General features: G+C 26.4%; 3 protein-coding genes across 4 annotated transcripts in view; 1 reads left to right on the top strand and 2 right to left on the bottom strand.

The window, feature by feature from the left end:
- The window catches only part of LOC107439415 (uncharacterized), a 246,436-nt gene that overhangs the window by 126,189 nt on the left and 93,616 nt on the right, over positions 1-26,631 (bottom strand). The window lies entirely within an intron of this gene.
- Positions 300-6,132, bottom strand: LOC107439420 (D-dopachrome decarboxylase-A). Of its 2 annotated transcripts, none has more exons than XM_016052015.3 (4): positions 5,872-6,132; positions 4,299-4,407; positions 3,501-3,673; positions 300-2,526 (listed from the first exon to the last, which is right to left on the bottom strand). In XM_016052015.3, the coding sequence occupies exons 2-4, from the start codon at positions 4,404-4,406 to the stop codon at positions 2,472-2,474; spliced, it is 336 nt and encodes a 111-aa protein (XP_015907501.1). In that variant the 5' UTR covers position 4,407; positions 5,872-6,132; the 3' UTR covers positions 300-2,471. The 2 variants fall into 2 exon arrangements, with proteins under 2 accessions (XP_015907501.1, XP_015907499.1); XM_016052013.3 differs by lacking the exon at positions 5,872-6,132 and adding an exon at positions 5,533-5,714.
- Positions 6,200-26,263, top strand: LOC107439419 (pre-rRNA 2'-O-ribose RNA methyltransferase FTSJ3). The gene is made up of 18 exons (XM_016052012.4): positions 6,200-6,504; positions 6,675-6,827; positions 9,597-9,676; positions 9,804-9,903; positions 9,994-10,124; positions 10,207-10,497; positions 11,365-11,465; positions 11,865-11,933; positions 14,952-15,189; positions 17,327-17,538; positions 18,851-19,071; positions 19,536-19,586; positions 20,497-20,565; positions 21,883-21,997; positions 22,078-22,162; positions 24,369-24,461; positions 24,671-24,765; positions 25,974-26,263. Exons 1-18 carry the CDS (start codon positions 6,438-6,440, stop codon positions 26,206-26,208), a joined length of 2,406 nt encoding a protein of 801 aa, XP_015907498.3. The 5' UTR covers positions 6,200-6,437; the 3' UTR covers positions 26,209-26,263.

Consider the following 26,631-nt stretch of genomic DNA (forward strand, 5'->3'; position numbering starts at 1 on the left):
TCTAGCTCTAATACTTCTAAATAAAATAACAAGAATTTTTTGACATAAATGTGATCGATGATTTATTGAAACTTCTAGGCCTTGGATTTCCGGATTGCGGTAAGTGAAAAATCCGGATTTTTTCCGGAGCAAAATCATCTCTGTTTTATGAAAATAAATAAAAACTAATAAACTTAATATTTATTAGGTTATAAAATGATATTATTATAAAATGATTCAAATTGTAATACATTTTTAAATAAATTTTTTAATTTTAATGAGTTAGTGATGAATTAAATTAAAGAAAAAAATATGAAAGATTTATATAATATGAATATAAAATTTATTAGCAGTAAAACATCGCTGTACATAAGGAACATTCAAATGGCAGCATTTGAAATATTTAAACATACAATAAAATTATATAATATTGCCACAACACATATGGAGGGTATTATAAATCTAATTGGATAAAATTATACTAAAATTATTTTGTTCATTTGAAAGCTAATTTTTCTCATTTTGTTAAAGTACAAAATACGTTTGTCAGATAAACAAATAATTATAGTTAAACTTTACTTGACATTTATTAGTATGAAACAGTTTCTTAAATGACTAGATACAAATTAGATAAAACAAAATAACAAATTCACATTAAATATAAATAGTTTCAGCTTAACTTCCAACTTATAAAGTGAAGGCAACAAAGTAACTATATTAATATATTATGGATAGAAAGGATTATCATTAAACATAACAGCTATAGTTCAAAAATTAGCACTGTTCAAAAATTAATTTTACCTATGAAAAAATGTTTTATGATGGCAGTCAAAATAAATCATGACTAGATGAAATTAATTGATTTTTGAGACATTTTCCAAACTGTTCCAAAAATAACATGTTACTCATGATAATTAGTATAATTGCATATTAAAATTATATATCATGGCTAAAGAAGGTTATTATAGCAGTGATATAACATTATGGAAATAACAATTTATGTATGTGAATGAGAAAATATTGCACTATATGATGTAAATTACTTAAAACTTTTTAACTAGACACTGCAAAAAATTACTTCCAGGTTGGATTTGAAAATAAATAAGGCTTTATTAACAACCCGAGGCTTGATATAGGCTACCATTTTTGAAAATTTTAAAACAAAAACAAAATAAATCTATACAGCTTATGATGCCTTTTTTAAAACTTTTTAAAAAGAAAAAATAGGAGCCTAATAGGTAAAACTGGTAGAGATAGCACCATTTTTAATTTCTGAATTTAAATGGTAGGCAAAATGATTAACAAAAACAATTAAAGTTAAGTGTTCAGCTATTTTTTTTAATCAAAATAATGTAGTCTACAAAATAATCTAGTATAACCTACATATTAATCAAGAAAAATTAGAAAAGAAACAAAATAACCAATAAGTAGATCATATTTCACATTGACCAGAATATTATTGCATAGTATGAATATATTATAAAAGTTTCTACATAAGTTTTAAAACAAAACTTACACTTGTTTCATTACATATATGGCAGATTAAGCATGAGAATAAGGCATTCATATCATAAATTAAATATTTGTTCACAAATAAATTATAAATGATAGATATTAACTTAATATAAATTTAAAAATCTATCTCTGACATGTTATTATATCAAAATAAATGGCGCAAAAAAAGTATAAGTGTCTGCAATAAATAAAAAGGTTACAGGAATGAATAACTTGCATCTTGCAATGTTGAAAGGCAAACTAACTCTGATTGTAGCGTTAAAATATTAAATCCAGTGTGTGTAAAAGAAAATGCTAAGACATTTTGAAATAACTAAAAAAGCAGATTTTACTCTAAACATCAAAAATTGTGATGAAAAAAGTAACATATGATATAAAAAGAAACCAAAGTTTATTTAACAGTGTAAAAATATATAGTATTCTTAAGATTTAAAGTATCTGAAAATGTTTATCAGATTCTAAATGTATATAACAATTTGAACAATTACAGTAAGCAATACATTTCTATTAAATTTATAAAATGTTTAATAACTCAGTTACATTCGATTATTTAATTTCTAAATTTTATAAACATCAATTAAATTTTCTATTTTTAACAAATTAATAGATAAAATTCTCTCTGTAATATTCAACACTGGAAAGATAAGAAATGAGATTATGTTGCTAAGTTTTCTGCAAGTTGTCACACAGAATATAAAAATGTCTTAAGGCAGATCAGTTTAACAATAGTAACTTGAATTATTCTCCTACAAAGTGTTTTCTAATCTACTGTTGAATTACAACAGTTAAAGCGTATTAAAAAGAGGCTGTTTTTAATCGATAAAACATTCACATTTAAGATTCAAATGTTACAAAAAATAAAAATTTAACGAAGTGAAACCTTTAAAAAGTGTAGAAGTATAATAGGATAATCTGTCATTATATAGTAAAAACAGAAGCTGGATATACATCAGTAGTAAATATATGAATAAATTACATTAGGAAGGCTTTCCTAATTGTTCTGCTTTGATATCATGGAATAGAAGTACAATTCTAAAAGAGGAAAAAAAATGAAATCAAACAAACAGACACAAAAAGAAGTATACATATAATAGCAAACATATAATAAGATTTTTTTTTTATGCTATCGAAGTAGTTAAAGGTAGCAAGGCCGCCTCAACCACCTCATTGATCCCTAGGTAAAACTAATATGTATATATATATATTTAATAATATAATGAAGACAAAAATAAAAGATAAAAGAAAAAAAGAGATTTGACTAAGAAAATGAAAAAAAAAATAATAAATTTTATTTACTGTGAAAAAATTAAAATTTTTTTAAAAAATTGAAAAATAAAATAAGAAACGATATTATCTAGTCATCAGCTCACGCGATCATATGCGCAAAAAATAGTACTTTCTTATATTGTATTTATATAACCAAAGCAAAATATATCAATACAAAAGTGTGAGGAGCAACAAAATTTTTTTAATGAAAATTGAGCTTATTAAGCAAAAAATGCAAAATAAAACAATTAAACAAAAAAAAAATTCAAGAAAATAGAGAATAAAATTCAAAATATAATATATAAAGTGACTAGCGAATTCAAATGTAGTCATAATTAAAGGCAGTTTTCAAAAATTTTTTAAAATGTTTTTATAACAAGATTTCCAGATATATGAAAATAGAAGCGTACATTTTAAACTTCTATTTCCATATTTTGAAAACTTATCTTCATTAATATGGACAGATGTCAAACATTAATATTTCTATATATTTATATTTAAATATTTTAATCATAAACATGAATTTTATTTAATTTTTTTCTGGCACTATAAGGCAGTAATCTAAGTTAGCTTAATGTAAGGCCCTTAAAGATTAAAAATAGAATTTCATATCTGAGAGGTGTTGCATTGAATAAAGAATTAGCTGTTATATTTACTGAATATGAATATAAAGTTAAGACATAAATGAAAATAAAATTTAGGAAATATGTAATGCTTATAATGGCATGAGATTATCTTACTTGTCATTTTTAATTCCTAAAGCTTCAGATATAAAAGGATATAATTTTGAAGCATATAATGGGTTATTTTCAGCACTAAAGACATTTATAGACCACAGATTCATCCAACATGTAGGTTCAGAGGATCCTCCACGCACCATCCTTTGATCGGTGAAAACATTGACAGTAACTTTCTAAATTTAAATAAATAAAAACTCAAATTAAATATGAAAAAAAAATTTATTTAGAATTTATTTTAAATTATTAAATTCAGTTCTCTCTTAACCTTTGATTATAAAGAACACACATGTACGTTCAAGATAGATATTCTACTTTTCAAGCAAGTAGGAGTACTTCTAGCTCAAGCAGGAGTACTTGTCAAACAAATTTAGACAATATTCTTTATAGATCAACAAAAAGTGAAATAAAATACAAAATTTTAGTCAAAGTATATCTTTACAGTATGAAAATAAAATAAAAAATCAATCAGTACAAATAAAATTACACACAAATATAATTCAAGTTCAAGTAATAAATAATGCAGCTTGCTTCGGTTTTAATAAAATTGGTGCATCTTGAAAGGATATAAGAGCTCTAGTTCAATTAAATAAGGATGTATATTGATTTTTGATAAACTTTAGTAAGTAAATTTTCCACAAGATTTTAAAAATTAATTTTATTACCAATGATTGTAAAAAACTTTTTATCTTGATTCAAGGTACATGAAGATTATTTAGAAAAAGATTATTAAAAATATCCGTATAAAATTAACATGCATTCATTTTTATAGCATCTAAAATTTCTTAAAAGAAATATTACCTCAATAGGCTTTGATAGCACTTCAGCAAGAACTTTACAAAGTTCAACTTCAAAGTCTTTAGGTACATTTGTGCCTGGTACATTGGTATAAAATACGCAAAGAGGCATTCTGAAAAAGCAAAAAGTCAGTATAACAAAAAAGCTAACATTCTTTAATAACATAGATTGCTTAATTTTTAAAGCAAGTATAACCAATCAGTTGTGTATAGAAAAATAAAGATTAAAAAAATATATTTTATTTATTTTTAATTCATATTTAGTGAATTTTTTTATTGTATAACATAATTAACACAGTAAATTAGATTCTAATGTGCACAGTAAAAAATTAGGTTATTAATTCATTCATATAATTGCATCAACATTTTAAATAGAGCTCTCATCATCATCATCATAGTTGGCCAGACAGCCCAATGTGAACCAATGATTTCCTCTGAAGATTTCTCCATGCCGACTTCCGATTTACCTTTGATCTCCAATTCCTTTCATTAATTGCGATGAAATCAGACTCCACTGAGACAGCTCATCTCAACCGCGGCCTCCCCCGCTTTCTTGTTCCATAAATCAAAAAAGCAGTATCTTTTTTATTGTATTGTCATCACTTATTTGAATCACGTGGGCCATCCAATTCATTCTATTTATTTTTATGTATTTAATAATATCTATAATGTTGTTTATAAATCTTGTACAGTTCAAAGTTAAATCTCCTTTTCCAGATATTGTTTTCATTTACTCCACCAAGTATAGATAGAGCTCTAAGCAAGCTAAACACTATTTTTTATGACTCGAATACAGCGAGATGCAAAAGGTTAAACTAATAAGTTCTATTTCAATTTGCTAGTAAGACAGAAAAAATATCAGACAGCAACAGCTTATGAATTGTTAGATTTACTACAGCTTTGTCCACCATTATTAAAAAATATTAACAGAGATAACATCGTTTCTTGATGGTAAAAAAAAAAAAAAAAAACATCTGAAGACATGAAAGAAATCTTGCCTTCCTTATTAATTTCAAAAAGCTAGAACAATCTAATATTTGTGTAACGTGAAGTGGAAAACTTATAACACTGAAATACATTATAACTGTAACTAAAAGGGGAGGAAACTAAATTGAATTCATCTTAGCTTTAATTCACATGGATAAAATATTTACATTGTATGCAATCTGGCTTATGATTTCAGTTAAGAGCGTGAATTTAGAAGAATAAAAAAAATCTACACTGGTTTTCATATTAACTTTTTATAGCTTAGAAAAATTTCTGTATCGGTATCCAAGTCAAAATAGTTGTCAAACTTTGGTAACATCCTGGTAACGACTCTTAAAAAACTAAAACATCACAGAAGGGGAACGAGGAGACGCAGAACAGATACCGATACGAAAATATCCCGGATAATTTTATCTATGGGCAAAATGTTTTTTTAATTTGTGAACATACAATAGAAAACAGGAATGACTTTATAACATGTTAATTGGTGGAAAATAGCAGAGCATTTAAATACGTAAAATTATTGTATTTTATTACACACAAAAAAAAATTGTGAGTAATAATTGAGAGAGGGAATAAATTAACAATACTTCTCTATCAATATCGAATTTGTGCAAAGTATCAATTTAGATATTCACAACAGATATGACTTTCAAAATATATGACCTCAAAGTACTAAGTGTATTTGATAAATAGGGAATGAAAGATGAGTGGAGAATAAACGGGTTCAGACAGTTCTTTCAGTTCATCAAATATGCTGAACTTATTATACCCTCGTGCCAGACTAAAGCATTTAAAAAGTAGAAAATATTTTTGTTTGTGTACGTCATAATTATACAAACAAATGATGCAATATTAAAATAGCAATGCCATAAAATTAAAAAAGGTAAAAATAAATTTTTGGAGCGTTTTCTTATCATCGCCAATAGCATATTACAACAGCTAACGTGAAACACAATAAAAGGAGATAAAACTATGTAGTTTTTGTAATTGCGTATTGATAGAGAATTTACAATAAAGGTGCGCTAAAATCTAAAGTTTCCAGACTGGGTAGAAATAGACCACCCGGAAGCGTTCACAGTCGCAAATAAACAAAATTAATCCACGAGGATTATAAATTTTCCGTACAGGATATTTGTACATTTTTATTCTCATAATGGGGAAAAAAGGAAAAGTTGGAAAACAAAGAAAAGATAAATTTTATAAATTAGCTAAAGAAACAGGTAGGTTTTGTGAAATTAATTTGTATTCATTAAATTTCTAGACCTTTTGGAACATCAAAATTTTTTGACAAATATATAAGTCGTTTACCGTCAAACAGTAGATATTATAATTGTATTAATTTATTTATAGAAACCAAAAATTTAGTTATTTTTTTCATCTTGTGACATAGGTTATCGTTCAAGAGCATCTTTTAAACTGATTCAGCTGAATAGGAAATTTGAATTTCTTCCAAAATCTCGAGTATTAATTGATCTGTGTGCTGCACCAGGAGGATGGCTGCAAGTAGCACAACAAGCTATGCCAGTTTCTAGTGTTATTATAGGTATGTAAGTTCTGCAGATTGCATGATTTCTATTCCTGAGTTTATAAAAATCTAATCTAATTTAGAAATATATTTAAGGAGAAATATATTGTTCTCTTATTATTTGTTATTCACACAGAAAAAAGATCAGGTTCTGCAATAACCAAGCTGTGATGTGCAACAAATTTTGAAAAAAAAATCACATAAAGGGACCAACTCCTGGAATATAACCAGTAATTACTCCCAAGCACAATTCTATTTTTTTAGCATTATTAAAAAGTAAATAGATTTATCTTTACCCTGCCAATAGTTACCATAAATAATTTAAAAAAAGAGTGGATTTCACTATATTTCCAACTAGCATGTGTAAATTTTTTGTGTAATTCATGGATGCGAGTTGGAAACTCATGAACCTAGGTATTAATAAAATATATTAATCCTATTAATAAAATATATTAATCCATGGAAAACTTGTCATTCTGGTTCTTATTTGCATCTGCAAATCTAACAGTGTTGAATCTCCAGTGTGACTGCCTATCTGCTTGTACGAAAACATACTGCTGCCCATTAGCTCTTATGTGTCATAGATTCTGCTGGATGAAAGGAATTTGAAAGTCATTATTTCTCTTTTGGATCTGGCAGCAAGCATTTTTTGCGTATTTGATTTGCACCTTTTAAAATTTTCATTAGAAAGATTCATGCATATTATATTTTTATTAATTTTTTAAGTATATATTAAAGTTATATTATGTATTATGTTATGTTTATAATAGATAAATGTAGATTGCTGCGCTGAACTAACCGTGATATCTGTGGATTTTATGACAGTTCGTAGCATCTTAGCAGATAATCTGCAGCAATTTTTACTCACAAGGCTAAAAGTTTTGATTATGAATTATTTGCCACTGCAGATAATACCTTGTAAATTACTATGATCAAAAATCTATTTTCTTTAGTCCTCTTTTTCTGCAAAGGAGAATTCTGAATATTTAATGTCAATTACAATTTTATTTGTCAGAAAAAAGTTGCCGAAATTTTTTTCCATGTAAAATTTTTTCTTACCTAGTTTCAGAGCAAAAAGCATGCATGAGTAAGATTTGATAAAATGTAAAGAAATGCCTTAATTTGTGTGAGTTATTTTAATGAAAACAACAAACTTCTAACTAAAATTCTTTCTTTATTTCAACATAAAATGATTATATCAAGTATTATAAAATAGAAGACTGCTTCTAGTTAAACAACACATAGTTGTAAGTAACACATATCTCCTATCAAAAAACTGACACACACCCAACATTAGAATAAGTGAACAAGAAGCACCTACTGACTATGTTCCAAAAGCTATCACACTGCTGTCAACTCTGCATGGCCCCACTCATTCCATCTCATGCAATTAAACGCTGAAATAATAAGTGTAAGACTAACAAATTATAAATAAAATCGTAAATATTATCTAAATACAAAACGTAAACATTGTGACAATTTGCAATCATATCTCCTGGCAAAAAAAGGAAAGGAAATTTTTGTTTATTATAAGTAAACTACCAAATTTTCAGCTGTCTAACTTTAAGCGTATAATATCAGTTAAATGTGTGTTCGAGGGATATCACTAAAACTATTTACTATAACCAAGTGTTTACACCATATCCCAGGTTCATGCTAGTAAAGATTAACTGATTAAAATATATTAGAGAAAGTAATCACACTAGAATTATTGATTAAATATTTAACTTAAAAAAATTATTCCTCATTATTTGCAATTTTTTTCTCTATTTACAGGTTAAATAGAGGAAGGTTTAAAAGAAATAATAGTAAAATCTATGGAATTTAACTTTTTTTTCTTTCTCCCTACCATTTAACAGCATGTTCAAAATTCGTGTTACAATTGACACATACATTTGTAGCATGAAAAAAGTGTTCTTCACAAAATAATCTGGAAGCCTTATCCAATTGCTATAAAGCTAGCTTTTTAAATTTTATTCTAGTTTGAGTTACAATGCCTCTTTTAAAGCAGCTGTAGTTATTGGCGCTGTTAAAGCAATTATAATTACTTTTCTAAATTCAGAATACAGGAAAGGGTAATTCTACACTGATTTTTTTTCTTCTTTTTCATTAAGATATCTTTATTCAATGGCAAAAAATATCTAGCAATTTCATCAAAAATTTTATAGAACTGATTTCACTCCTGGAAAAATTGAGGAGTAAAACTCAAATCCAGTGTGTGAAATATGTGTTTAGATGCACATTAGAATATTCTGCTTTAATCTATCTCCTCTCTCCCCGGACTAACATTAGTATTAAACATGTAATAAAGCAAATCAATTGATTATTTTTGTCTTGACTTCTTCACTTCACTGACTTTATGTTTTTGAGGTATGTGTAAGATTTTGAATTAACCTAAACTTAATATAAAAATCTTATTTATGATAAAACATGTTTATACTAACATGCCATCTTCTAATCCAACACTTTATCTTGACAAAATATGACACTGACTTTATAAGTGCCACATGATAAGTGTGTATTTTTGCCACATTATAACTGTTTATTTTTTTTTATTTATTTGTTTAATTACTTTTTTTAAACGAAAATTATCTACAAATGTAAATAAAGATCAGTTTGAAAAAGTCATTAAATAATGTGATATGTAAAGAAAAGTGTAAAATCAGAACGTGAAATATTTTTATTTGTTATTGATTTGTTAATTTTGATTCTTTTTTTGATGCTAACTCTCTTCATAATGTTTTTGTGCTGTATTGAAAGCTGTTTTTCTAATTAATTTTTATATAGGTATTGATCTTGTACCTATAAAGTCCTTACCAAATGTAATTACATTTCAAGAAGATATAACAACAGATCGCTGTCGCCAGGTATGCTGTTTATATACAGAATAATGTCACTTATATTATATTTTGTCACACTCATAATTATATGTAATGCAAAAATTAATTTTTTATTGATTGGTTGACTGTTAACTTAGTGATTTCTATTGGTTAGGTATTGAAAAAGCAATTGAGCACTTGGAAAGCAGATGTTGTTCTCAATGATGGTGCTCCTAATGTTGGTCAAAACTGGATACAGGATGCATTCACTCAAAGTAAGGAATTCATAATCAAACCATTTCTTATTTAATCACAAGTCATATTATAAAATCTACTATCATTGTATTTTGTTTTATTTTCATTAGATCAACTTACTTTAAGTGCATTGAAGTTGGCAACAGAATTTCTTGTGAAAGGTGGCTGGTTCATAACAAAGGTTTTTCGATCCAAAGATTATTTATCACTTGTTTGGGTATTCAAAAAGTTGTTTAAACTTGTAAGTTTTTTTATTTCTACATTTATTTAATTAATAAAACCTTTCCTATTTATATCATAATGACTGCATATGTTTCTTTTAGGTACATGTAACAAAGCCACAAGCCTCTCGAAATGAATCATCTGAAATATTTGTGGTTTGCCAAGGGTATCGAGCTCCCGATCGGATCGATCCTAAATTTTTGGACGGCTCTCATTTGTTTAAAGATGTCAATCAGAAAAATGTTGAGACAAAATCAAATCTTCTGGCAGTCACCAATAAGAAACAGAAAGCTGAAGGCTATGAAGATGAATCGTCTGTCTACAGCACACTCCAAGCTTCAGAATTCATCTTTTGTGAAAATCATCTTGAAAAACTCAGTAAATGCACTCAGGTAATCTTCATAAAGAATAAAATAAGACAAAAAATGTTTGTAGAATTTTTTAAAAATTATATTTGTGCTATTATTTGTTGGCTTTAATAGGAGCACCATATAAACATGCAACATATTGCACCATAAAATTATGTCAAAATATATTGATTAATAAGCTAAACTAATAAAATCACATCTTTTTCTTAATATTTTATTCAGTAAATAAAAAATATAAGCATAAAAAATCAAAGCTTCTTTTAAACAAATTAAATAAATTTAACTGTAAAATAATTACTTTTTAAATAACAAAATAAGTGTCAAATTTAATATTACACTGGTTCTAATTTTAATGATAAAGAAATTTATATTTTTAGTGCTCGAATCATATAAATGTAATTTTAAATATATTGCATGATTTATTGTGCTATTCTATTTTATTTATTTATTTATTATTATTTTTTTTGAGCTGCTTATTTCTTTGTTTTTACCTGTTTATGTACATTTAACTTCATTCGTGATTGTCTTGCTGCATGCATTTCCAGAATACTACATTTCCTTATGAAATTCGTCATGCTAGTCTAATATTTAAATGCTCAAAGTATGTTGACTTGTATGTGCTAATTCAATTATAGCACAAAAATATATTGGCGAATGTCATTGCCATGCCATTTCAGCATTTTTTATTCTAATGGGTTACATGATTAAAATGTTAAATTTTCTCAAAACAAGTCAATATAAAAATTATCATGCTTTGCTGTATTATATTGAGATGTAGCCCATTAATTTTCTTGAGGAACTTTATACTATCATACTGATATGTAACTTTTTGTTGTTGTTTTATTTAGCCGTGTAATTTAGTTCATTATTTAGAAATTTGCTCACTTTTAGATTATTTTTGATGATGATGACATAAGAGATCACAAGTTAACTACAGATGAAGTGAAAGAGTGTTGTAAAGATATTAAAGTTTTGGGAAAAGCTGATCTAAAGTTAGTCTATTTGAATTACTAATCATTCAAAACTGATTATTTATCCTATACGTATAGCTATTTTTTTAATAATATTATAACTTTATTCATAAAATCTTATCGCCTTTCATACGGAGATTTTTTTTAAATGTCATAGCTATATTTATGTTTTATTGTTTGATTATTTGTTTAATTGATTTGATTTTGATACTACGAAATATGAATAATTCAAATTGATGTTTTTATTAAAGACTTCATTATCTTGTCATAATAGTTTAAAGTGCAAAAAAGGGAAAAAATATTTGTTCATTAATATTTTAATACCACTTAGTAGCTATATCATATTGAAACTGTCTATATCACTGTCTATATCATATTGAAATGTTGTATTTAATTTTTGTATGCATTTTATTATTTTAGGCTACTATTAGGTTGGAAGAAACAGATGGCATCAATTGTTAAAGGAAGTGAAAAACCTGAGGAGAAAAGGTAATCAACATTATTTATTCAATTAAAATTTGAAATTTTTTATCTATCGGTAATTTTAAATCTGTCCAGATTCATTGTAATTTTCTTCCCTGTAATTATTTATTCATTTTTTTTCACTTTCTATTTCTCATTCGTTGTGTTAATTTTTTTAAAAGTTTTAGTCAAGATTATATTAAAAATTGAACATGATAACTGATTATTCTCCCAGTTTAAAGTTTGTAAAAGTATGCATTTTTGGTAACCCTGTATCTTTTTTAGAAATTACAGGATTATTAAAAATCATCCATATTTTAGATTCTCCTAACCTGGTAGATTCTTCTTGTCTTGTAATTTGGTCAGTTTAATATAGATAAATTTAAATCTTAAGGTATTATAATTTTTTTTTTTACTGTAAAGACTTCATTTTATTGGATGTTCTGTTATTGTCTACATTTACTCTATTTGTAACATTTTCCTCATGTGGCAACAAGAAAGAAGTACTTTGGAAGTTCATGTATCCAATGTGTTTTGTGTTTCTCTTACAATCTCTTTTATTATAAAGATAAATTTAATTTTTTCTCTTTTATAATCAGAATTTTAAGGATGGAAATTTTATTATTCTCACTATAATTTAAATGTTTAACCTTATTAAGAAAGGTTAAACTACGTAAATTAAAATTAGGAAAATTCAATACTAAAGAGTTTCTGAAAACAATAAAATAAAAATACTGAGTGAAAGAAATTTTTTTAAGTGCATTTTGAAAGAATTTCCATTTTTGGAACATCATTTGCCTGAAGCATTTTTTACTGACGGTTATCCAGATAACTTCAGTTGTGTTAAGTATATATCATCAGCCAGAGCGAAATGGTATCCTCTTAGAAGTCCATAAAAATGTAAAGTATCAGTTTGTTAATAGTTTAAACTTTTTTAAATCATAAAATGATTATATATTGTTGAGATATTCTATGTAGTCTCCAGTAATAGTTTGTAAAATACATTAAAAGGAGCACAATTCATTTGTTCATGACATTTTTACGAAGTAGTTTCCAAATTTTTAATTCTGTTGAATCATCAAATTTCACTTTCTTATTCAATTTTGTAATTGAACTTTCACTTTTCATCTTCTCTAATAATACTTAAAAAAAAAAATACTTATAATGGTATAACAGGCTCTATGTTATTTTCTTTATCTTTTAAAATGCTTGGTTCACCAGGCTTTAGATGACAAATATCTAAATCTTCCAAATCTTAATAGCCTGTTTTTCTAACAAGATTATTGTTTGTTGTATAGTTATGCATCTCTTAGACATAGTATTAAGAGCATTTAAAATTTGTAAATGAGATGAGACAAATAAAAAATGTTACTCACAAAAGGGAAAAATTATTCAGTTGAAACATTTATCACTGAAGTAAAATAAATTTTAAAAATCTGAAAGAAGAAACTATTAATAGCACGAATCTCTTCAATACCAATATTTTAGGAGATCATATTAATAAAACCGTTTCATTTAAAATTTGATTTCTCGGTCATTGCCAAATAACACAAGAAAAAGAGTATCACCCTCTGAAAACCATCACCTTATAAGAAAAAATTTCCTTTCAATAGTTAGAAATTCATCAAAAAGATAAGCACTGAGTATGAAAAAGTGCATATCTTGCAATACTAAGTATTCTATCACTATTACTCTATTATCAGCCACTTGCAAATTCTTGCCAAAAAAAAAAATAATTGAACCTTAACACATTCATCCTCCTATTTACAAGCAAGCATCCTTATTTATATTGAATAGGAAATGTATACAACATAAGTCAATGAATCACTGAAAACTTTAAAATAAAACTCTTGAAATGCCACTGTTCCAGAAATAGAATATTTGGTTTCAAACTTATATTTTGACTTTAAAATTTTTAAATAAAATTTTGAATTTCATATCTAACAGAGGGTTACATCTTCCAAGTAGTTTAGTGGTATTATTAAAATTTAATTTTTGATAAATTAATTGGTACAAGCAAGATAAAAATTTACAAATTAAACCAAATTGGTAAAATTTATAAAAATTTAATAATTAAGGTAACAGAGCTGAATTATATTCAAAAAATACCTTATAAATTTTAAATTAATGAAAAATTTTTGGACTTAATTGGTTAATTAAATTCAAAATTTAAGTCCATGTTCCATTTTTTTACCTCCTTCCTTCTCACTCCCTTGAAAATGACGGGGTGAGGTCCTCCCTCTATTTCTCGCTCCTGTGGTATTTCCGGGCTGGAGTGTTCAGTAGTTAACGCGCACAATGTCAGCACTAATAAATACGTAATACAAATACAAAAGCCAAAAAAATAGGCACTTTTATGACCAAATTATGGAAAACTAACCGATCGTTAAGGGGTTAAACAGTAGCGTGTATACAGTTAATGAAAAGTGAAATATATGCAAGTTTATGAATTATGTATATGTAACATAATAAAGACGAAAAGGAAAAAAGAAAAGAGAATAACAATGAAAATTAAGAAAATAATAAGTTTTTTTTACTGCTTATACACTGCAAGTTTACAGAACTCAAAATTAGTTAATAATATCGAGAAAACATGGAAAAAAATATAATAAAGATTTATGAATAGAGAAGAAGAAAAATTATAAAAATAAAATATTTAAGAATTTAATTAAAAAAAAATTATATACAATATTAGAAAGTTTTTTTTTTTTGCGGATATAATCATGTGAGCTGATGACAAGATTATATCTTTTAATTATTTTGTTTTCTGACTTTTCAATTTTTAAAAAAATTAAATTCTTAAATATTTTTTAGAATATTTTATATTTATAATTTTTTTTCCTTCATAAATCTTTATTCTATTTGTTATATATAAATACAAAATTACTGTTACTGCCACGCATCTTTATTCTTTAGCTAGAGAAAAAAAGCGGTCTTTTAAGAATGAAAAAGGAATAGAGAATTATTTCTTTATTAATGAATATTTTTTATTATAGATGAGTTTGCTTTCTTTTGTCTTGATTGCTTATATTTTAAAATTTTCAGTGATGATATTGATCAAGAAGAGTTAAAAGAAGAGAAATTAATTGAATCTGCTGTCAAAGAAGCCGAAGACCTGGAATTATCTAAACTCCAAGATGCAAAAAGAAAGAAGAAAAAAGCTTTGAAAGAGAGGAAGAAATTGCATGATCGCATCAACTTGAAGATGATTATTAAAGATGATGATCCCATTATTGAGGAAGACAGAGATTTGTTTAAGCTGTCTCAAATTAAGAATAAAAGTGTAAGAAGTCAATTATCATATAAAAAATTTAGATTTCAAATTGATTAGCTTTTTAACATTTTGAATTAAATTGTAAAGCAATTATGTAAATTAATGAGTTTAGTGAAATAGTATGTCATATTTTTAAAATATATTCTCAAATTTCCTACGTTTAAGAATGTTTTCAACAGCTGATAGACTATGATTTTTTTTCCCCTATCCAAGTGCCAATAATTTGTTCTTAATGAAAAAAATATTCTGTTAGCAGCTTCCTGTTAATAATTTATTTTCTTGTTAGTTTTGTTGTACAATGCATTATTTCATATTTCCTATATCAAATTCATTCTTTCACTTTAATATGAATTTAAATTCGAAAATAAGACTGGATTATTCGATTTATTTTTTAGGTTTACACCTGGCTCCTTTGTGTTGCATATTTTAAATAATTCCTTTATCAATAACCACTATTAAAATTATACTTTTTCATTTGACTATTTGCTTATGAATTATTTATTATTTTCTTTTTTTAAATGAAATGAATTTGATAAATTGAAGAATGGAGAATTTGGGGCATAAAGTGGGTATATATTAACAAATATTTACTTTTTCCTCTTAAACTGAAATAATTTGTTTTTAGAGAAATTTACCAGGATTTTATAATTAAAGGCAAATTTTAAAAAAAAAATTATTTAAGAGAAGAATGATAGAGAGATAACAATATAAAGAATATATTATACAATAAAAGTAAATTACCAGAATATCATAATGGTACAACTATTTAAAGACATAGATGGGTTTTCACACAAATTTCTTTCTTCATATTAAAGTTTTTTAATGGTGAACAAAGCTATTTTCATTAGATAGTTAAATTGAATAAAAATACTTTAACTGACCACTATAGATATGAATTTTTACTATCCTTAATATTCCTAATATTCAAATAATCTTACACTCTTCTTCCTTTTTGATGAAATTTTGTTGAGTTCTGCAAAATGGACTGCATATTAAATGAAACCTAAATTTGATGGCCATGAACATTAATTTTTTATTTAATAATATGAAGAAAAATATTTTAAAGCATTTCTTATATTTTGAATGCATTACTGTAAAGAAACAATTAAACAAAATAAATAAGTTATGCTTTATAGTTAATTTATATGGATCCAATATGAAAAGTATAAAATTTTTCCATAAAATTAATTTAATAGTTCAGTTTCAGAACTTTCTTTAAAATAAGCCTGATTTTATGCAAACATAACCCTACCTGATCTATTACTAAATAATGAAGTGAGACTAATGTAGGATGCAAATAAAAAGATTTTTTTTTTAAATTATTATTTTAGTTATTCACATCTTGTTAGATTGTTTGTATTATTTTGTTATCCAAACTGTCTAATATTATATTTGTTGCAGTTATTTCTTCTAATCTTATGATTTTTAAATCAATTGAAACAAATTTATTTTTCTGCTATCATTAAAATTTTTCACATATGTGTCATTCAGACATTTAGTTTAACTATTTGACTTGAATATAATGTCTATTTTATTTATAAGTATGACGTTATGATACACAGTAACTTTTTTTATTCAAGTAAATTTTAATAATCTTAGATGTAAAAGCATTGCAGTCATTTTAAATAATTAGATTACTAAGTTTTTTTTTGTCTCTTTTTATCAATTTTTAAAAATTCCTCTTTATTTATTTTAAAAAATCCTCCTCCAATGAATAGCTTTTATACATTTTGCAATAGTTGGCTAAAAAAATTTTTTTCTTCTTAAATCAGCTTTTTTATTTTATAATTTATTTCTCATTAATATTTGATGTTAATTTTTCTAGCTTATTGTTTATAGTCATGCGTTTTAAAATCTTAATTTAAGTTTGTTTTAATCTTAAAATAAAAGATAGCTAAGTAAATTCCAGTAAGAAAAACGTTTCTGTTCGTAGACTCATATTTTAAAGTTAAATGCTCAGTAATCCAATCACATTGTCTATGGAAGGTTGTCTTCTTAAACTAGCTCAAACTTCAGACTAATATATATATTTTTGGAATATATTTTTATCATGATTTTGATAATTTGATGTAAATACTTTTGCACATTATTACACTTATATGTTACTTATATCTCTTATTTACTGTTTTTATTATTCTCTATGCAGGAGTTGTTACAGGTAGAAGATGAAGATAATTTAGAATTTAATTTTGAACCTCCTGAAATGGATGCAGATAACATCTTAGAATACAAAAAATCTTTCATGCCCTACGATCGACATGTGGAAGATGATCATCGAACTGAAGCAGAGGCTGCTGAAAAAGAAGACTATTTTTATTCAAGTGATGAAAACGAAGGCAGTGAATTAGAATTTGAGAGGTATTTTTTGTTGTTGACATTCTTAAGAATCACATGTTTTTATTATTAGTTTGTGAACAGTGCATGCATATTTACTAATACAGATTTTGTGTAACAATTACAAAAGGACTTTTTAAAAGAAAAAGAAAGTCTTGAAATGAAAAGGTTAATTTTTTTTTTTTAAAATCATTGCTTTCTTTCTTGTTGATACATAATTTTCAATTCAAAATAATTTAGGGTAAGATAAGAAATATAGAAAACTCAAAAATATTTCCTGCATGAAAGAACTTAATTTCTGTTTAGGTAATTAAATTAAATGTATTTAAATATGCATATTCAAATAAATATCATATATATTCCTGTTTCTTTTATTATTTATAAGAAATATGACTTGTGAGGTATCAGTTAGATAAAAAATTACAACTAGCGTTTTGCTTTATTGAAACAAAATCTCCCAGTGATCTCTTCACTCAAAAAAAAAAATTATTTTTTAAAAATTTATGCTATTTCTATTCAGACTTTATAGAATATTACATTATTTTTTTAAAAATTAAATTCATCTGGATACACAAATAATTAAAAAAAAAATTTTTTTTTAACTATTTTTAGAGATAATCATTATTTTTATTGAATGTTTTTGGCAATTTAGAAAACCTTTGCTTATGTCAGAGGAATATTTCCAATCTCTTGCACTGAGCAGTGGTGGCCCAGGAGATGAATGCTCGCCTCCCAATGAGGTAACCCGGGTTCGATCCCAGCCATAGCTGGTCGATTCAAATTCCGCACCCAGTTCACACCGAACAAAGTGCTGGCGTAAAATATCTTCAGTGGTAAATGTATCATGAGTTAGAATCCCCTTGGCGTTAGGCTAACCATGGGAGGTTTTCCTCTCTATGTAACTCAAATGTGAATTTGTTCGTTCAAAAAATCCTCCATGAAGGCAAATTTTCCCAGTACCTGATCCAGGAATTCCTATTTCTTCTGGATTGGGTTTAAAACTTCAAGGATACGAAGTTGAACTTAGGTAGTCATAAACTCAGAATTGAGTCGACTATTTGTCGGTTTTAAAATAAATTAACATCTCTTGCACTGACTGGAATGACTTTTTAGTGTTGGATTTTAAATTAGGAAAAAATTGTTCCTCATTTTTCATGACTCAGGATATAATTTCTTTGCTCTTTAATTTTTTCTTATTTTCTTTCAATAGTTTAGTCACTTCTACCCCAACTTTAATCTGAGATAAATAATAATATGCAGATGCTGTAGTAATCTGTAGTACCTACTGTTGTGCTGCATAGTATTATTGATAACCAGTGTTTTGGCTTTCTTTCAGTGACTCTGAGGCACACAGTGATGAAGAGGCTGAAGTGACAGAGGCTATATTGGAAGGTAAAAGGAATCCCTTGATGGTTGACTTAGTGGAAAGGCCTGACAGAGTAAAGGATACTATTAACAGGTGGTTCGATAAAGACGATTTTGCTGATGCTGAAGAAGAAAGTGATTTAGAGCTGGATCTACTCGCAGAAACCATGGAAGCAAAGAAGAAGAAAAAAGGTATTAACTTGAGTCTCTTAAAACAGGTTCAAAATTTTCTGATCGTTGCCTTTGTTGCATTTCATAAAAAAGAGATAAAATTAAGACTTCTTGGTACTATTTTGTTTTATTATCACTTATTAAAGAAGTTATGCAAAGAAATACTTCATAATATATTTTTAAATCTAATTTTAGCAATTTTATTTTAAGAATTAATGTTTTTAGCAGCTATACAGGCATAAATGAGTTGTAGAAGCATGGTGATTGGGTGATTTAAACATTTATAATTACGGATTGTATAAATGCAACGAAAGATTCTCATGCAAAAAAATATTAACTGCATAATTTATTAGTTTATTCCTCATTTCTTTTAAAATTCATTGCTCCAATAATTAAATTTGTAAGTTAATATAGTTATTAAACAAATGTTTCATTAGATGAATATTTATTTTTTTTTTAAATTTATTTCTATTATATATTTTCAGATGCTGAATCAAAGGATGGCGTGCAATCTACTGATAAAGAATCTATTTCAGGTATTGATCTTGCTTTGAATGCTATGAATTTTATTTTTCATTTTATTTAATTTAATATTTAAAAAAAAATTTTTTTTCGAAAAAGAAAATTGTAATTTACTTTATGTAAATAGTCATAATGATATCAGACAAGATTGGTGACATGGGAAAAATTCATATGTAGAACTATCCAAAGCTGTAATCGTTTTGTGGTTCAATTTGAACAGAGGTGTCTTAATCAATCAAAACACACCCAAAATCTGTGCGCAATTACATTTCGGCGTTTTAATGTCAGGCATGGGATTCTTTTGACTTATTTTATTCTCTTTCATCATGATTTATATAAGAAAGCTAGACAGTTTGTTGACTCTTGAGTACACCTTGAGTACAAAAAGAAGAAAAAAGTATATAAATACTTTAAATGCCCTTATTTTATACATTTTTTCATATGCTTTCTTTTGATAGATATTTTAAGACTTTTCGTTCTGTGATGTGTTATTCTTATTTTAAATTTCCTGTAGAAACTTTTATATTTTATAGCACATTTAAGTAGAATTTTTGCATCCTGTGATCTGTTAACTAACATTATATTTTATGAACTTTGAAAATTTATAAAATGTAATGAAAATGTCATGACGTTAAATTTATATGAATTTATAGTATAAATTTAATGTTGTGACTTGGATGAAAATTTAATATTATGAGCTTAAAAAAATTTAGTTTTAATTTAATATGAATGACAGCATATGATTTTGGCATACTTTATTTTAAATTTCTTTTTTGAACTAGAAATGCCATATTTTTTTAACTGACCTGTTTTTAGATTTATGGGTATGAAATGTTTTAATTGCAATTTTATTTCTGGCCCCTGTGTAACTTTAAGTTAAAAATTTTATCTGTATAGTAAGTGTTTTGAATTAAATGTTTTCAGCTGACCAAAAAAATGATAAGGAATTAAAAGGAATTTTGAAAACACCCAGTGATAAGGAATCTGCTTCTGGTAAGTGTTTCTATTTCTGTGATTTTAATAGTTAAGATTTTAAATTTGGTGTTGTGATTAATGTTCTATTCAGCCTTTGCTGTTTCATCTGCTCTTAAAAATGAATATCAATAATGTACAATAATTTAAAATTAATCTTGTGAAATACTGTCTGCAAATCTTCTAGAAAACTGTGTTTTTCAAATTTCGTAAGAAACACTCAACTCTCTTCTTCAAATCTTGTAAAATACAGTCAAATCATGTATTTCTCAAAGTAAAAAGGAATTAATTTTTCTTTAGTGTGGAAGAATTCAATGAGTGAAAATTTTTTTGTAAGCATTTAATGTGTGTGGTCCACTAGAATATTTAACTCTTTAATAAATAACCTGTAAAAACTAAAAGAAATTTTCTGTAGATTCTACTTCACTTTTTGCTCACCTCTTTTAGTTCTGTTACTTTTTTAAGCAGTAGTTTACTCCTTTAAATTTTATTTCAATTCTTAAACAAAGCTAATTAGTTAAGTGTACTAAAAAGAATTTGATTGATTTTCCAAAAAGAAAGTTATATCATTCAAATTAAATTATTAACTATTTTGTCCAAAAAAAGGAAGAAAAAGGTGAGTGAAACTTTTAGATTTATAGAAATATATTTTAGTATTAAACTTCAGGCGCATGCCTGTCACCCACTGTAAGTTTACTAGTCTGAAGATTCAGTAGCTTTTTTTTAGCATTTCTAGCGCTATTTGTATGAATTATTTTTATTGCATTAATTTTAACTTGATTTTTAATTACTATTCTAGATGGTATAAAATCATTTATTACAGTAGTATTTTTTTTCTTCTTTTACTCCCATTTTTCAATGTAAAAATAAGCTAAATTTGTGTGGATTGTTTCAATTTTGTGTTGTTATTTGCATAGTATGTTTGTCAGTTTGTAAAATCTCCTAGAGTTTAATCATTTTAGGTTGGTATATGTTTAAACTTATGTTTTTATTTTGTTTACTACCAAAACTATAAATAAAGATAGCCATAGTATCCTTAAATGATTGGCTTAAGTAAAGACCAAAACTATCCTTGTATTTTTAGTCGTTCTCCAATTGCTAGCTGATTTAGTAGTGTATATTTTACTTGATTCTTTAAAAAGAAATTATTTCTTTTCTGCATATCTCTTTTAAGTTAATGGATAAAATTGGATTCTTTTCCAGTTTCTTGGGAATAGTTTTTTCCTTTTTTTTTATAAGATGTTACTTAAAAAAATATTTTGTAAAATGACTATGCAAAATTTTGAACTTTCAGTTTAGAGTTTTATTTATCATACAGTTTAATTGTCAATTTTATAGGTAAGAAAGAAAAAAGAAAAAAAGTGCGGTTGGACCCTGAAGGATTAGCTCTAGGGTCTTTAATAGTGCAGTCTAAGAAATTAAAGAGAGATATAATCGAAAGTGCATACAACAGGTAGGCTTTATGCTTAAAAGAAATTGTTTTCAAGTAAATGCATTGATTCTTTTCTTATGTAATTATTTGCTTATTCACAGGTATGCATCAAATGATGAAAATTTGCCTGCTTGGTTTGTGAGTGATGAAAAGAAACATTATAAGAAACAGTTACCTGTAACTGCTGTAAGTAAAGTTCTCTTTATACTTGCCATAGGTTAATTGAAAATGTGTCCTGTATTTTTCAATCAGCTTGATATTTTTTGGATTATCGCAATGAGTCCACTTTTAGGTAATGAGAAAATATATCATCTATTGCTCAATTAGCATAATAATAAGTCGAGGGTAGTGAAAGCTTAATTACTTTTCAGTTAGCAAGGCTCAAGCAAAAAGTTGCCAAAAAAATTTAGATCTCCTCTAACTTTTGGATTTTTTTAAACACACAAGGATTAAATAAAATAAAAATGGAAAGAAATAGTTGAATTTCCTTGCGCCCGGCGAACAAATGCTTATTCTAATAATGAGGTTATGGCTTATTAAGAATACCAGGGAAGTGAGCTCTGAATTATTTCTATTTGCAAAATTAGGAATCAACAATGCTTAATAATAAAATTTTATTTTTTGAAACAAATATAAAATGTAGTAAAAAAAACATTATTAATGAAAAGAGAAAAAAAATGGTTTCAGCTCTTCAAACTTCATTCACCACTGTACCACCTTTAAAATACCTTAACCCCTCTAAATGTTGAAATTTTTAACAATTCGGTGCTTAAAAACCCTTTTATTTAGTGGGATTCAACTATTATATGGTAAGCATGCAAATTTTGAGTTAAGTTAAGTTTTGAAAGTCTCTTTAAGTAGTCGCATCTCCAAATGCAATGGTTAACATTTATTTATTTCAATTTAACATTGTCCTTGATATAGTCTTCTTTCACTTTTTTATTAAAGAAATAATTACTAATAAATCTGCACTAGAATCTCTCCAGTGAAAAACAAGGCTCTGTGCAATTTCATAAAAAGTAAATTCAATTTTATTTAATATCCATTTTTTGATGGCAAAATGGTCTATACCACCAGTATGTCTCTCATGAACAGAGCCCATTTTCATTGCTGTAAGACCAGGGTTGGCAAGGTTTAGGACAGAATGGATTAATCCACGGTTTAAACCGTCCTGTCCAAAACCCTTTTACTCAAATTATGTCACAATTTTATCTGAACAATATTTAAGAGGTAAAATAAACATAGAACTAATAACATATTGATAATTAAATATACTAGAGAATATTTGTTTTTAAAAGTATAATGTTTTATTAATATTGTTTGACTCTTCAATTTAAACAAAGGAAGATTAATCAGTAATCAAGTTCAATTGGTCCTCTCATTCAATAGTACATAACTGAAGTTTGGCCTTGCCATACAGGTTAAAATATTAGGGACTAAGTGCTTGGTTCGTCATAAACAGGTTTATTTATCTATAGTACTATTCAAGAATACTTTTATTTCATTCATGTTCAATTCTTTTAGCATAGTGGTGATACATCACCAGTGTCAGTAACTGAAACTGATGTTATGCCCTTCAAAACTGCTAATACATTTTTCAGTTATTTTGCATTTTCAATTTAAACTAATATATTTATATTTAAAAACAATTTTTTTAAAAAAATAGATGTCTTTTTTATCATTCTGTAATGCAAAAATTATAAAAATTTTTTAAAAAAATATTGTGAAAAATAAAAGGTTAATTTTTAAACAAATTAAGTATTTTTTTTTTTAAAAACCATTATTCTTTAATATTGCAATATTAAAAATGCAAAAACATTATTTATCAGTATTAAAAGCATATTTATATTTAAAGGATTAGGTATTCACTTTTGTTGTACAATGAATTATGGAGCTTTAAAAATTACAAACCTTTTCCTATTATATTATATTATTTTCTTTTGATAAGTTAAAGTAAATTGTATAAAAAATATCAAATATTTATTGATGCCTGTAATTATTATGTGTACAATGGTTACACCTATAGAATTTTTTACCTTTTACCAAAGTTCAAGGTTTTGGACAGTTTTACCCAGTTTAGGACAGTTTTATCCAGTTTAGGACAGTTTTACCCAGTTTTGGACAGTTTTACACAGTTTAAGACAGTAAAACCCACGTGTACTGTCCAAAATCAGTTTAGGACGTCCAAAACCCCAACCCTGTGTAAGACACTTTCTTGGTGACAACTCCAAAAGTGCCAGATATTGTCATATAGGAGATTGCCTTAGGCAATGATTGTGGTCACTCCTGTTTTGTTCTTATCCTGAATCTTAGTAAAAGACATTGCTGTAATTGACAGTTGTTCAAAATTTTCCTCATATTTTTTACCTATACTCTAATATTATATTTACAGGAAATGGTTAAGGAATACAAAGCTAGACTAAGAGAAATAAATGCTCGTCCAATAAAAAAAGTTGTAGAAGCCAGGGCTAGAAAGAAGAGGAAGGTTAGTATGTTTTTAACAAAGTTATTAAAATTTCTTTACCATGGTTTCATTTTTAATCTTGTAAAACATATCTATGTTTTGCATTATTTTTATTTCATACCTTGAGTTGAATCATTCTGACTTTTAAATTGGCAACATTGTTTTTTATTTTATATAATAAGTAGTACAAACGTTTCTGGTTTTTTAATGATTTTTTTCCTTGCAAATAGGCACTTCGTAGAATGGAAAAGGCTAGAAAGAAAGCTGAAAAAATTACTGAACATCCAGACATGAGTTCTCAAGAAAAGGCCGAGCAACTAAAAGCGTGAGTATAGATTGGTGTTTGTATTGATCTGAATTTTAAACTGGTAGTAGAGTTTTCATTTATCACATGTCATGCCTCCAAAATTGAGAATTTTAAAAAAAGCGATTTTTTTTTTTATTATAGTTATTCAGTTGATAGAGAACAGATGTGCCACTTTTGATTGCAAGACTTAATTATTTTAAATTAAAAAAAATTGATAAAAAATGGTGCAAAAGTAAATGCAAAATCACTTGTTCTACTTAATTTATTGTTTTAGGACTCATGTTATGTTTAATGTTACAATATGACTTAATGTTATAAGAGAAAACAATCTTGAGTAACTAAATTTTCCTATTGTGAAATTTGTTTGGCTTAATTGGGGGCTATATACTTATTAACTTTTTTTAGAATATATAAAATTTTCTATGATTTATATTTTAAAAATTTGATTTGGTTTATATCTACAATTTATTAAAGTTTTTTTTAATCAGATTGTCATCGTAATTTTACAAATAGGGAACAATACTTGGGAACATTACTTTTAAAAAGTCTTTTTTTTTGTTGCATACATCTGGTTATATTAATTACTACTAATATGTTTAAGTTAATCCAATTTTTAAACATGTTATATTAAAATTTTTCCTTCACAGTATAAACAANCCTGGACCTCTATACAAAACCATCGGGGTACTGAGGGAGATATTTTAAGCTTTTGCTCCTCCCTCAAATAGAAATGGTTTTGTTTTTAATGGCTACCGGGGCCGGTACCCCCTGAAGACGTCGGCTTCGGTGGTCATATTTTTATTTTATTTTATTTCATTTGTTTTGTATTGTTCTACTTAATTTATTGTTTTAGGACTCATGTTATGTTTAATATTACAATATGATTTAATGTTATAAGATAAAACAATCTTGAGTAACTAAATTTTCCTATTGTGAAATTTGTTAGGCTTAATTGAGGGCTATATACTTATTACCTTTTTTTAGAACATATAAAATTTTCTATGATTTATATTTAAAAAATTTGATTTGGTTTATATCTACAATTTATTAAAGTTTTTTTTAATCAGATTGTCATCGTAATTTTACAAATAGGGAACAATACTTGGGAACATTACTTTTAAAAAGTCTTTTTTTTTGTTGCATACATCTGGTTATATTAATTACTACTAATATGTTTAAGTTAATCCAATTTTTAAACATGTTATATTAAAATTTTTCCTTCACAGTATATACAAGAGGGCTCTACCCAAAGAAGATCGTAATGTGACATACATAGTGGCTAAGAAAGGTGTCGGACGTAGGGTCAGCCGTCCTCAAGGTCTGAAAGGAAAGTTTAGAGTTGTGGATCCAAGAATGAAAAAAGATCAGAGAAAAGAAAAAATGCTGTTCAAAACAAATAAAAGGGAGGCAAAAAAACAAAGAAATCAGAAGCAACAAAGAAAGATGAAGAAGAAAAAATAATCTCTGTACATAAGAATTATTGTTTTGTTTAATAAAATCTACTTGTTTCTTTTAATACTTTGGGTTGCTTTATTTATTATTGGCAAAATTTATACAATGGAAGAAAGAGTATTCAGGGTATCTTTTCTTCATGCAACCAACATGTATGATACAGAATGTATTTTGACTAACACGTTTCCAGAAAAGTTAGCGTTTTCTCCATAAACTAATTGGATGTGGATTTGTGTGTTTTTCAAAAATGTTAATCTTGAAAGACAAAGTATTATACGATCTATTCTATTATGAGACCTGTAAGGTCGCTTGTATTTATTGTTTTTTGGCATTAAATTTGAACAAATTAAAATAAAAATGTTTAACCTTTTTAAAGGAAATGAATTCCTTCTTACAGCAAAATATATACAGTCAAACCCCGCTATAGTGAAC

Source organism: Parasteatoda tepidariorum, chromosome 2 (assembly GCF_043381705.1).
Source record: "Parasteatoda tepidariorum isolate YZ-2023 chromosome 2, CAS_Ptep_4.0, whole genome shotgun sequence".
Lineage (NCBI taxonomy): Eukaryota > Metazoa > Arthropoda > Arachnida > Araneae > Theridiidae > Parasteatoda > Parasteatoda tepidariorum.